At 43.5% G+C, this 13,225-nt stretch overlaps 1 protein-coding gene across 1 annotated transcript in view; it reads right to left on the minus strand.

Annotated features, from left to right (window-relative positions):
- Positions 1-1,530: 1,530 nt before the first annotated feature.
- LOC141773303 (cryptochrome-1-like) overlaps positions 1,531-13,225 on the minus strand; it is a 37,638-nt gene continuing 25,943 nt past the window's right edge. Inside the window, exons 9-15 of the mRNA XM_074645200.1 lie at positions 12,862-13,013; positions 11,808-12,010; positions 10,720-10,836; positions 10,475-10,639; positions 9,537-9,617; positions 9,287-9,412; positions 1,531-5,164 (exon numbers count right to left, since the gene is read on the minus strand). Coding sequence (XP_074501301.1) covers positions 9,288-9,412; positions 9,537-9,617; positions 10,475-10,639; positions 10,720-10,836; positions 11,808-12,010; positions 12,862-13,013 — 843 coding nt within the window. The 3' untranslated portion in view covers positions 1,531-5,164; position 9,287. The remainder of the gene's footprint in view (positions 5,165-9,286; positions 9,413-9,536; positions 9,618-10,474; positions 10,640-10,719; positions 10,837-11,807; positions 12,011-12,861; positions 13,014-13,225) is intronic.

The following is a 13,225-nucleotide window of genomic DNA, read 5'->3' on the forward strand; positions in this document are numbered from 1 at the left end:
AAACAAATAATAGAGCGCCGTACACGGACACGACTCATCGAAGAGAGAGCGCCATCGTACGTCCACAGCCCCGATCTGCAGGCGACTGGAATCAATTCATTAAAGGGATATTAAGTCTTTTACTGACTTACTACCTTAAGCAAACCGACAAAGCAGGCGACGGGACCAGGGTCTGAAATTAGCCCTCGCCACTCGCCAAATGCGGGTAAATTGTTGACAGGGTCGGATAAAATCATCAGGCCATCCGCCACTTTGGCAGGCAAGGAAAACACTAAGGATGTGGATAAAGAACCGGTTCCTGTTGAGGAATTATGACCCGTTTAACTTCCTAACACTAGCTCTAAGCAGCTTTTAATATATCATTAAAATTGCTGATGCCAACCATTTATTTCATCATTTGAATTGTGTTTTTATGCACATAACCACGATAGATGAGAATAACAGAGTACAGTACTGTGTACGGTACCATCTCACACCTGAAGAACAGGGCGCTCTCGGACGCTACAGTGTAATTCAAACACTGAAATTTAACGTGCATACAATGTTTTTTCGTATAAAATATATCGAACATTGAATGACATCAGATCTAAAATGTTATTCCTTCATTTAGCTCAGAGATCTCAGAAGTGGCAGACAAAAAAAAAACAGTGGCAGGAAGTGAAAACAGTTCATTTCAGACCCTGGACGGGATTAGGGGCTGGGTATGGTATAAAAAAGTACAATACCAGTACCCTTAAAGTGATACCGATACCAATAGAGTACTTCATTTAAAGGTCCCATAAAGGCTCATTTCCAGGTTCATACTTGATTTCTATGTTTCTACTAGAACATGTTTACATGCTGTAATGTTAAAAAAAAACTTTATTTTCCTCATACTGTCTGTCTGGATATACCTGTATTCACGCTCCGTTTTAGTGCATTTCAATGGAATTGCATTGCTAGGCAACAGCTTCGGTCCATGTTTACTTCCTGTCAGCTGATATTAATTGCATACACCGCAACAGGAAATAAACTGGGACAATGTGTGGAAATTGACACGTGTTGCTGGACATTCGTAGGAGAATGCACGAAAAATGAGGAATGACTTTTCGTAATACATCATACGAAACGTTAACGTATAAGAACACGTTGTTTTAACTCGAATTGTTTTTATTTCGAGAATTTACAGTGTATTTTATATTTAAAACTTTTATGTGAGTGTTTGCATAAGATGTCAATGTTTAGTGTGTGTGTGTGTGTGTGTGTGTGTGCGTGCGTGTGCGCGTGTGTGTGTGTAGGGTGGGTATATTAACATGGGTGTATTTTACAGGGGGAATCACACGTTCTTCTCACCAGGAGTAAAGGTGACAGTGGAGGGTGGATGGAACCTAAATAAGACACCATCGTCATCTGTCCGACGCCGTTACACAATCCTCCCGTAGACGGACGTTTCTCGTGTGTTTACCATCAACACATCGTAACAGATTTGTGGTCAAATTGCAGCTGTTTATTTATTTGTTATTTTTGTATTTTTCAAATATATCCGGGTCACAAAATGTCTCAATACACACACACATACATACAGTATATCCGTTGTTGTTGAACTCCCTGTGCAGTCGTAGGAATCCTTCATCAGGAGGGAACACTGAGGAATGTCTGTTTCTGTTCAGCGGACAGAACGAGGTTTCGTTGGATTGTCTTTTATCTTTTTTGTCGAGCAAGTTTTTGTTTTTTTATAAGAAATCTTAGAAAAAATATGACACCTTGTGTGAGAGGAGTTTGCACCCAACTGTCTCTGTCCTTGACGGAAGTCACCTCCACATCCTCTCGAAGATTAACCGCAAAGTGTTTTTTTTGGTTGTTGAAAAAAAAGTTTAAACAGCAACAGAATCGTCCTGAGAGATGCTCCGGACAGTTGGCAGAAGATTTGCAGTGGGGAGAACAGAGAGGTGAAAATGTGACTGACATTTGAAGGGCGAAGTCAGATCAAACATATCGTTGAAAGATTGTCCCGTTAAAAAATAAAATAATTCTATAACAAATTATTGTGAAACCATAAAGACGATCTGATAGATAAAACCTGGATTTCTCAATAAGCATCCAGAACAGAACCGGCTCATGTTTCACTGACGTTCATGCAAATCGTGAACACTACCATGTACATACTTGACCAGCTCACAGACGTCACTTCCTAAACAAGAACTCCTTTATCCGTAATGCTGCAGCCTAAAAGTCAGTTTTACAATCTGAGTGACTCGACAAAAGTCCTTCAAACTGATCTGCAGCGACACGCTGTAACCGTGTTCTTAAAAACCAACAACAGAAACCGGTCTGATGCGTTCGTTACTCTCGATATCTTTGAGACGTCTCAGATACAATACTATATACAAGTCCAGAAAAATGATACGAATCGCTGTTTTTAGCTGCCGATTGAAATCAAAGTGATCACGTCCAGCATGCTAACCAGGCAGTGGTGGATGTTCCTGTGAATAGTTGCACCAACTCGACTTCCAGTTGCATGAAGAACCTCACATTTACACGCAAACTAGTGAGACAGAAGCTGAGAATTTACTCAACTAATTACTAATATTTAAATTACTAATATTCTCAACGACGTCCCTGCAGCGATCTTCCAGGCTTGTTACTGCGTGCTCTTAAATTGTTTGGTCTAAATACAGTTTAAAGACGAGTAAAAACACCGTCCTTCATTTTTGGATGGCCATTGGAAAAAACTATTTTTGTTAAAAATTTGCATATTTACAAGCGTTTCATCTCAACAACATGAGAAACATTAAAGGTATAATATGAAACAGAAACATTAAAGGTATAATATGAAACAGAAACATTAAAAGGTATAATATGGTACAGTTGTCGGCTGCTGTTCGTAAACACACAGCGTTCAACGTTGGCTTAAGGACTGAGCTATAGAGTGAATGAAGAGAGGGAGCGGCGTTAGTGAGAACAATGCAGTGAATCAGAGAAATAAAAACGTTATTTTTCCGTTGTGTCTCGGCGGTTACGTTCTAAAAAAAACCACAAATAAAATGAATTAATTAATTATTAACATCCCTAGTCCGAACCCGACCCGAGTCAGAGAGAGTAGTGACTGAGCACCGACCCGACCCCGACACAGTTAAAGGTCCCATATCAGCTCATTCTCAGGTTCATATTTGTATTTTGTGTTTCTACTAGAACATGTTTACATGCTGTAATGTTAAGAAAAAACACTTTATTTTGCGTGAATATACCTGTATTCACCCTCTGTCTTAAACGCTCCGTTTTAGTGCATTAGGCAACAGCTTGGGTCCATGTTTACTTCCTGTCAGCTGATGTCATTAACATCCACTGCAACAGGAAGTAAACTGGGACACATTTAGAATGTTTAAAACCGTGTAATGGTCTAAATATTGTACATTTGTGACATCACAAATGGAGAGAAATCCTAACGCACAATTTCTGAATACAGGCTGTGTGTGTTTCTCCGTATATATTGAGCGTTTTGATTGTTTTAACAGTATTTATATAAAGCGCTTAAACCTGTTTTATAATATAAAAGACATGAAAATCTCACTTTTTACAATACAGGACCTTTAATGTAAGCTGAAGCACTGAGTTTGCGTTACCTGGGTGCGTTCGCTAATAGTCACTCCGAGGGCCAGAGCGCATAAAATGAACTGTTTGTAAATTCGGAGCTCTGTTATCTGCTTATTGTCTGGGGGGGGTCACACCCCCCCATGAGGGGCTTAAAGGTTCTTTGCAAACGCCCAGAAACGTCCCGAACACAGAAAAATAAGAAGAAAAGATTAAATCCAGGCCGAGGACTGCAGTATCTCTGCAGATACAGACACCACACACTGCTAGTGATGATTGAGATTAGGGATGCACCGAAACACTTTGTTTCAGACCAAGTACAAGTACTTACATTTGGCTACTCGCCGATACCGAGTACCGATACGAGTACTTCTCTGTGCCAAAAGACCCTCGTTAACAGCCAGCTGGAGGATGTGAGCGACACACGGCAGGCTGGGGAGTCCCGCATACGAGGCGGTGCGCCGCGACCGGCTCTAGTTCGGCTTGGAAAGGCTCGGGGTGAAGATGCTTCCCGGGGCCGTGGACAAAGTGTCACCGGGGCGGACTGTCCTCAGTGCGCCCCAACCGTGTCGTGCCCCCAGGGCGGGGCTTGGCCCACGTAAAAGGCGCCAAGGGTCTGCGGCGATGTCGGCAACCCACCCGACCCGTCTTGAAACACGGACCAAAGAGTCTAACGCAGGCGCGAGTCAGAAGGTGCAAGCAAAACCCCGTGTCGCAACGAAAGTGAGGGCCAGCGCGCGCCGGCTGAGGTGGGATCCCGGCCCAGCGGGGTCGGGCGCACCACCGGCCCATCTCTCCCGCACCGACGGGGGGGTGGAGCGTGAGCGCTTGCAATAGGACCCGAAAGATGGTGACGAGAGGTTAACGTCACGCTGCCGTAAAGTGGTATCGGTTTTGCGAGTGCGACTACATGAGATGCTGGTATCGGTATCGGTGCATCCCTAATTGAGAAGGACAATTTTTTTTAGGACATTCCTGCATATTGTACCTTTAAATATCACATTTTGTGACAAAACAATATTGCTGGAGTGAGCATGTGTGGAGGTGACGGTGTTTTCCTGGTGGGATGCAGCACATTAGCCTCCTCTGTAAACGCCGACATACATCATCAGCTTGGCTGTACATCCGTGTGTAGACGAGCAGACGAGGTGATTCATGGATTTGCAGCTTTAAAAAAATATTAAATATCCATAACCTACATTTATAGCTGCTCCAGAGGTCACACAGTATTTACTGGCTGCTGGCGAGCTGTACGTTTCTGAGGTGTTTTAGTTTCTTTGGACATTCCTCTTCCTGTCTGTACGCAGCTGCAAGAGGTCAGAGGTCAACGGACTCTCTAATGATGTTAAAGACCTTCCAGAGATCGTGTCAAAAATCACATTTTCACCTTTGTGTTTACACCTCGGAGGGGGGGGGGGGATTTCTGACCGTTAAGACAGAGAGCAGTTTGAGGTGCGTTGTAGAAGAGGAGGCAGTCGTATCTGCGTGTGTTTGAGGCAACGTTGGGATTTCCTCTCTCCGCAGGCCGGCCGGCCGGCCAGCCGGATGGTGGACGTGGATTCAGACTCTCACCACCGCCGCTGCTCTAGGTAGTCTGCAGGGAAGATCAGGAAAACAGTATTTTAAACACTTTTTTTTACAGCCAACACAGAACACATTTGTTGAAAAGCAATGCAGCGCATTTATCTAATCAGGAAGATAAGATTCATACGATATAAAGCCAGAACATCTTAGAGACTGTCGACAAAAGTCTTGTTGAAAGTGTCTCAACTTTTAATATGTGTACACGGTGTTGAACAAAACTAGACTATCCACAATCACTAAACTAATTATTGGGAAAGAAAAAAAACCAACTATATATATAGATATATATATATATATATAGATATATATATATATATCTATATATATATCTATAGATATATATATAATTTTTTGATATTATATTTTTGATATTTTAATTTTAATTTTATATTTTTTTAATTATATATTTTGTATTTTTTATATTATATATATATTCTTATATATTATATATTTTTATATTTTTCATATTATATATTTTATATATTATATATTTTTTATATGATATATTTTATATTTGATATATATATATTTTTTTTATTTCTTATATTTCTATATTAAAACTGCCCTCAGGAAGACGCTAAAGATCCGCTGCAGCAACCAACAACATCTACAAAAAGTCTTTCATATGAAATTCAATATCTTTACTAAATTCATAACCACCGTTGTCCCACTGGGACCGCGTCCGCTACCGTTGTCTGTTCTGTGCATTTGTTATGATGTGTTTTTAACCAACCTGTGAAGCCGAAGGCAAATCTCCACATTTGATGGACAATAAAGATTTGTATTATTATTATGATTATTATTCATTTTCAGATTTTGCAGGAATGTATTTTTTCTTTCGGAGCAGCTGAAAGAGTGCGGCTTCTATTTTCCTTTCAGACGTGCTGTTGCTAACATACTCCACCCGTTGTTTTGCATCGCTGCTGTCCTTAATCCAAACGCCTGTTTGGTTATTTCTATCGTGAGCATGACGACTTCATGAAGGTCTCCGTTTGTTCTGTGGTTACCTCATCCTATTATCTGCTGTCATTCTAAATTTCACTGCTATGTCGGGGGCGGATTCACTGTTGCTCAATAATCACTTTTATAATTCATTGATGAAGCGTAAAGGGTGCGTGTGGGTGGTGATGTTATTGTGCAGCAGGATACGCAATCGTCTTATTCACCTGCATCAACGTGTTTCATCTCTCCGGGTTCCAGCTACCTGCCTATACGTGTCTGTAGTTTTATATCACAATAAACAATACACCATATGAAACACTTTCTGGGAAATCAATTGAGAGACTATTTGTGGATAAACTAACCAGACTAATAGCAGCTTCTCCAAAATACAGCATTGCCCACAATGGTTTCATACAGCTAAAGATATTAAAATCACCTTGTTACAGATGGAGGAGAAAGATCTCAGTTCAAAATGCATTTACATCGTCTCATGGCACACTTAGTTAGCCAGTTTATTAGGTACACCGAGCTAAAACTAATGCAGTCTGATCCAACAGTCCTGCACGTTGTTGCTGTGATGTTAAACTGTATTAAATATATGACATATATATATATATATGATATATATATGATCATTTTAGAGGCTGCAGGATGTGGTGTTGTTGAAACAGCTGTTTATACTATTCTATTCTAGAGCTGCAACAATTATCACTTAATCCATTAGTTGTCAACTATTAAATTAATCACCAACTCTTTCGATAATCAATTAATTAGTTTGAGTCATTTTTGAAGGAAAAAAACATAAGAGGAAATCTACAGACGGCTTAAAGCCAGCGCGCCTCGTCCTCGCCTGGTGATGACCTTATACCTGGTGATGACCTCGTCCTCGCCTGGTGATGACCTTATACCTGGTGATGACCTCGTCCTCGCCTGGTGATGACCTTTACCTGGTGATGACCTCGTCCTCGCCTGGTGATGACCTTATACCTGGTGATGACCTCGTCCTCGCCTGGTGATGACCTTATACCTGGTGATGACCTCGTCCTCGCCTGGTGATGACCTCGTCCTCGCCTGGTGATGACCTTATACCTGATGATGACCTCGTCCTCGCCTGGTGATGACCTTATACCGTGATCATCTCAGATGACACTCGTCTAAAGTTGGTTGTTTATCTCTCTCACGATCTGCTCTTCCAACGTGGACTTTGTTTCGGTTAATCATCCAAATCAGACGTATTGATCGGATCGTCTTCACGGTTGTTTTACGGATGATTTAGCTTCTAGTGATACTGGATTTTAGATCCTTATCACTCATCGTTGCAGTCACAGTATTGATGTTATCATGAGAGTGACCAAACAAACGCACATTATGTCTCAATACTTGTTGCATAAGGCCGGTTACAGGGATTATCTCTTATTCTTGGGTGAATCACGGTAGAGCAGCTGTGACTCTATAGAGACATACGTTCAGTCTCATGGTGGTTTTTAAGAGTTCACATTAGAGCTGCAACGATCAAACCATTAGTTGTCAACTATTAAATTAATCACCAACTCTACCGATAATAAATTAATCGGTTAGAGTAAAGCTCTCTGATTGCAGCTTCTTAAATGTGAATATTTTAGACTAGACTATCCACAATCACTAAACAAATTATTGGGAAAGAACAAAAACAACTATATATCTATATCTATATCTATATCTATATCTATCTATATCATTTTTTTATATCATATTTTTTATATTATTATTTTTTACTTTATATTTTTTAAATTATATATTTTATATTTTTTATATTATATATTATATATATATATTTTGTTATTTTTTTTTATATCATATATTTTTTTATATATTATATATATTTTATATTTTTCATATTATATATTTATATATCTGATTGCAGCTTCTTAAATGTGAATATTTTAGGGTTTCTTTCCTCCTCTATCACATCCATCCATCCATCCATCCATCTTCAACCTCTTATCCGGGATCGGGTCGCGGGGGCAACAGCTCCAGCAGGGGACCCCAAACTTCCCTTTCCCGGGCCACATTAACCAGCTCTGACTGGGGGATCCCGAGGCGTTCCCAGGCCAGTGTGGAGATATAATCTCTCCACCTAGTCCTGGGTCTTCCCCGTGGTCTCCTCCCAGCTGGTCGTGCCTGGAACACCTCCCAAGGGAGGCGCCCAGGAGGCATCCGTACTAGATGCCCGAACCACCTCAACTGGCTCCTTTCGACGCAAAGGAGCAAGGACTCTACTCCGAGTCCCTCACGGATGACTGAGCTTCTTACCCTATCTCTAAGGGAGACGCCAGCCACCCTCCTGAGGAAACCCATTTCGGCCGCTTGCACCCGCGACCTCGTTCTTTCGGTCATGACCCAACCCTCATGACCATAGGTGAGAGTAGGAACGAAGATTGAACGGTAGATCGAGAGCTTTGCCTTCCGGCTCAGCTCTCTTTTCGTCACAACGGTGCGGTAAAGCGAATGCAATACCGCCCCTGCTGCTCCGATTCTCCGACCAATCTCACGTTCCATCGTCCCCTCACTCGCGAACAAGACCCCGAGATACTTAAACTCCTTCACTTGGGGTAAGGACTCATTCCCTACCCGGAGTAGGCAAACCACCGGTTTCCTGCTGAGAACCATGGCCTCAGATTTAGAGGTGCTGATTCTCATCCCGACTGCGTCACACTCGGCTGCGAACTCTATCACAGTACACTGAATATCTTTGAGACATTTGAGGACGTCATCTGTTGTATTATATATATATATACATATATATATGCATCACTGTGATGCATGCATTTTGATTCGGGGTGACTTACAGCAAAAGAGAAGAAAAGATGGAGGATGGCCAACTACGTTTGAGAGGTAAAGACTTGTGAATTTATCGTTAAAGTGCCACCACACACATGGGATTTGTTAACAATAATAAAACTATAGTATATTACCCTTTAAGTTTATAGAGAGTTAAAATATGTTAAATTCACACTGTTTTAAAATATTATTTTAACAATTTACTTAAGCTTTCCGCCCTCAAACAGAACATAAAACATCGAGGCAAGTTGTATTTTCACCGCGTCATCAGACATCCCGTCAGTCTGAATGTCATATGAGCCATAAAAGTGACATTAAAAGACATTAAAAGACATTTGGGGGACAATAATGAGCAGAAGTGACCTCTGACCTCATGTACTCTGCCTCTGCATCTTGTGCACGGAGCAGGACGCCGGGTCCTTCTCCCCCGACCCGTCTCGTTCCGACTCGCGTTCCCGCTTTCCTGTGACGCTGCCTCTGCTGTGCAGGAGGAGTCCTGAATGAAGGAACGTTAGCGTTAACCACCGGGTGGATGTGTGACACCAGAACAAAGTACATATCATTGCTATCAGAAGCGACACCTGAGCGTCCAGCTGCAGCAGCTTCTTCCTGTTTCCTACCTGGGCTTTGAGGCACAGCAAACTCGTGGAAGAGGTGGCTGCTGGTGATGGTCTGGCTGGCGCCTGGCACTGAGTGGTATCCTGTAACACACACACATCAAACACACACTTTGAACTCTGGTTTGTGACGGGGCTCAAGGTAAAGGTCATAATATTCAACATACTGTAAGCAAGACCATAAATGGCAATTTGTTTTTATGTAAGCGGTGCACCGTTACGCTACGTCGTGTCTCAGTTTACGTTGTTACGTTCCAGTGGAAGAGTCAAATGTCTGCAGATAGATTATCCCGCATACGAGGCGGTGCGCCGCCACCGTCTCTAGGTCGGCTTGGAAAGGCTCAGGACGAAGGTGCTTCCCGGGGCCGTGGACAAAGGGCTCGCTGCGCCCTCTCTCCCCGCCGGGGAGGGACGGTGTCCCCTGCTCCCGGTGCGACTGTCGACCAGGGCGGACTGTCCTTAGAGCGCCCCGACCGCGTCGTGCCCCCAGGGTGGGGCTCGGCCCACGTAGAAAGGCGTAGAAAGGCGTAGAAAGTGAGGGCCGGCGCGCGACGGCTGAGGTGAGATTACGGCCCCCTGCGGGGTCGGGCGCACCACCAGCCCGTCTCGCCCGCACCATCGGGGAGGTGGAGCGTGAGCGCGTGCGATAGGACCTGAAAGATGGTGACGAGAGGTTAACGTCATGCTGCGGTAAAGTGGTATCGGAACCGTTTTGCGAGTACGAGAACATGAGCACAGGATCGGACCCGACACCCGATACTGGTATCGGTGCTGCGATATTACGCAGCGAAAAAGTGATTTAAGTCCTTTTAATCAAAAGTGTCTCAATGTCAATCTGCCCAAAACAATCTAATATTTATTTTTAGAATTGTGCATAAAAGACAGACTGAATGTAAAATGCTAAATATGCTAACAGAAAACCTTGTCAGGCGATGCCCTACCATGCTGTTGCTGATGTTGCTGTTGCTGTTGTTGCTGTGGGTGCGGTTGCAGTCGCTGTTGCTGTAGTCTGCTGCTCGGCTCCGCATGTTCTTCATTGTGAAAGTTGTGGAGGACGCTCCCGCTGCCATTCCCCGTCGCAGCGGAGCTCCCCGACGCTCCAGGCACTAGAAACAGAAATAACCTGTGACTGACTGGCGTTGGTAGATCTACCACAACAATCCTTATTATTACAAAACTGACTTACAATGTGAGTTGTTGTTGTTGTTGTTGTTGTTGGTCCCTGGCTGCTGCTCTCCGGGAGAGTACGCCATCATTCCTCCGTTCCCATTCCCATTAGTGGACGGCACCGATGCCAGCAGACCTGAAAGACACAAATGGGCCATTTAACCCTCTGAGACGGCCATCTCTCCATGCAGTATAAATGTGTTATTGTCTCCAAATCTGAAATGGTATATCTGAATATTTCTGCTTACTAAACAGTGTTGAATTCCATAAATTGTGTCTCACTGTAAAGCTGAGACTCTGGTGGATCCAATGAGCCCAACTGGATTCATGTGTGATGATGTTAGTCCCCATAGGAGACATTTCATTGACCTCACTGTATAAAATGACCTGTGGTGACCTCTAGGATAATCACAGCCTCATGAAACTTTACAGCCACAAACTAGAGACCTAGAGCATTCAGAGGATGGATGGATCAGACTAGAGACCTAGAGCATTCAGAGGATGGATGGATCAAACTAGAGACCTAGAGCATTCAGAGGATGGATGGATCAAACTAGAGACCTAGAGCATTCAGAGGATGGATGGATCAAACTAGAGACCTAGAGCATCCAGAGGATGGATGGATCAAACTAGAGACCTAGAGCATTCAGAGGATGGATGGATCAAACTAGAGACCTAGAGCATCCAGAGGATGGATGGCTTTCCTAGCTAGATTGACAATAAGGGGGTTTCTGAGCAGTTTACACAACACAGGTGTTCGCCATCCAATCGCCGAAAAATGCAGAAATCTCCAAATGTCAAAGTTTTTGATCCTAAATCCCAGCATGTCTTTTTCTCTGGTGTTCCTCGAGGTCTTGGTGTCTTAATGTGGTGTTTTGGAGGGATTAATGTGTATTTCTGAGTTATGACTAGAACATCTTGACCCTCAGTGCTGAGCTGCATCTCAGATTAATCTTCAGGTTCTCAGCTTTCAGATGATGTTCACCACTTCTATGTGACATCTACTGTTGACCTGCCATCTCCCCCTAAAGACCCCCTGGACCCCCTAAAGAAGACTAAAAACGGCTCTATTGTGGCTCTCAGTGGGTTAACGTATTGATCTCTTACCCAGTCCCCTGTATCGGCTGAGTTGCTGGTAGATCTGCTTCATCCTCTCGATGTTGAGCCGGCTCGCCTCCGCGTGGTGCACCATTGGCTTCGGGTAGTGGACGCCGATTATGCACTTGGCGGCCGCCTGCACGGACTCCGGGGCGTTCCACGGGTCGTAGATGAACTTAGCGGGGAAACCTCGGAGGACAGGTAAGTAACGTCTGGAAGCACACAGGGAGACATTCGATGGACGGTTACAGAGGGAATCAGGGCGGGAGGGATGAAACGTGTTATTCTTTTAAGAGAGAAAGTTTGTCTTCATCGTTATTTACTATTTTAAATATTACTTTGAAAAGTTTGCATATATAATCATGCATATATCTGATTTAAGGTGTTTTCATTGTTTTACAGTCTATGTATGTAGAGTATATGTAGAGTATGTACATACATATGATGATGCTAGGAGACGTCTACTGTAACACGCGGTTACAAAGGAGAGTGTATTGACCCCCCACCCAACCCTGACCTGAGCAGGTGGACAGTGGAAAAGTCCTGCCATCAACTCATCTGTTTTTCTTTCTTACACGCCACTGAACTGATTTCCCCCGAGGCTGAAAAACGTCCCCATATCTGAACATTTACAGCTCCTGTCCTGAGCTAAATATCTAGTAGAAATGATGCTGACTGTTCTGACAGAAGTCTTCTATTATACCTCACAGCTCCACGCCCCCAGGATCAGACAGTGGTGGACTGAAGAAGTGAGAACGGCCAATCATCTTAAAAGCAATCAGCTACGATCTACGAAGGGGAGAGCTGAACTTTCCCCCCAAAAACAGACGAGCCAAAACACAAACAGAGAAAGAGAAGAATTCATCTCTACGCCTTTACAGAAGAAATCATCTGATGGCAACACCTTTATATATACAGTATATATATATACACCTACAGATACGTACACAATCACCAGATGGACATCCACAGACAATCGGAAGGCACGCAAAGATGAACACTGACACTGACTGGGGGGGGGTCAGCGGTCGGCAAAAAGGGTCGATGCCAGGAAAGTACCCACCTAATGAAGTCCCCGTTGGGGTCGGTGCGTCGGCCGAAGCCCACGGGGCAGTAGCAGTGGAAAAACTGCTGGAAAAACGAGCTGCAGGACAACCACATCCAGCTGCCTGCGTTCACGCTCCAGTCGGCATCGAGAAGCAGCTCCTCAAACACCTGCAGCACAAAGACGACAGAGTCTCCAGATGTTACACTGGATGCAGAAGAGGTCATGTACGTCACGGTAGCGTTTAACGGCGGCGTCTGTGGTGTGATGAGGTTGATCCAACTTTGAAAAGTGAAGCGATGTGGTTCTTATAAATGTATTACTTAAAGGGACTATTTATAAGAATCCTAAATGTCTTGTTAACAGCTTCACCTGTGTCCGT

This window comes from Sebastes fasciatus, chromosome 8 (assembly GCF_043250625.1).
Source record: "Sebastes fasciatus isolate fSebFas1 chromosome 8, fSebFas1.pri, whole genome shotgun sequence".
In the NCBI taxonomy this organism is placed as follows: domain Eukaryota; kingdom Metazoa; phylum Chordata; class Actinopteri; order Perciformes; family Sebastidae; genus Sebastes; species Sebastes fasciatus.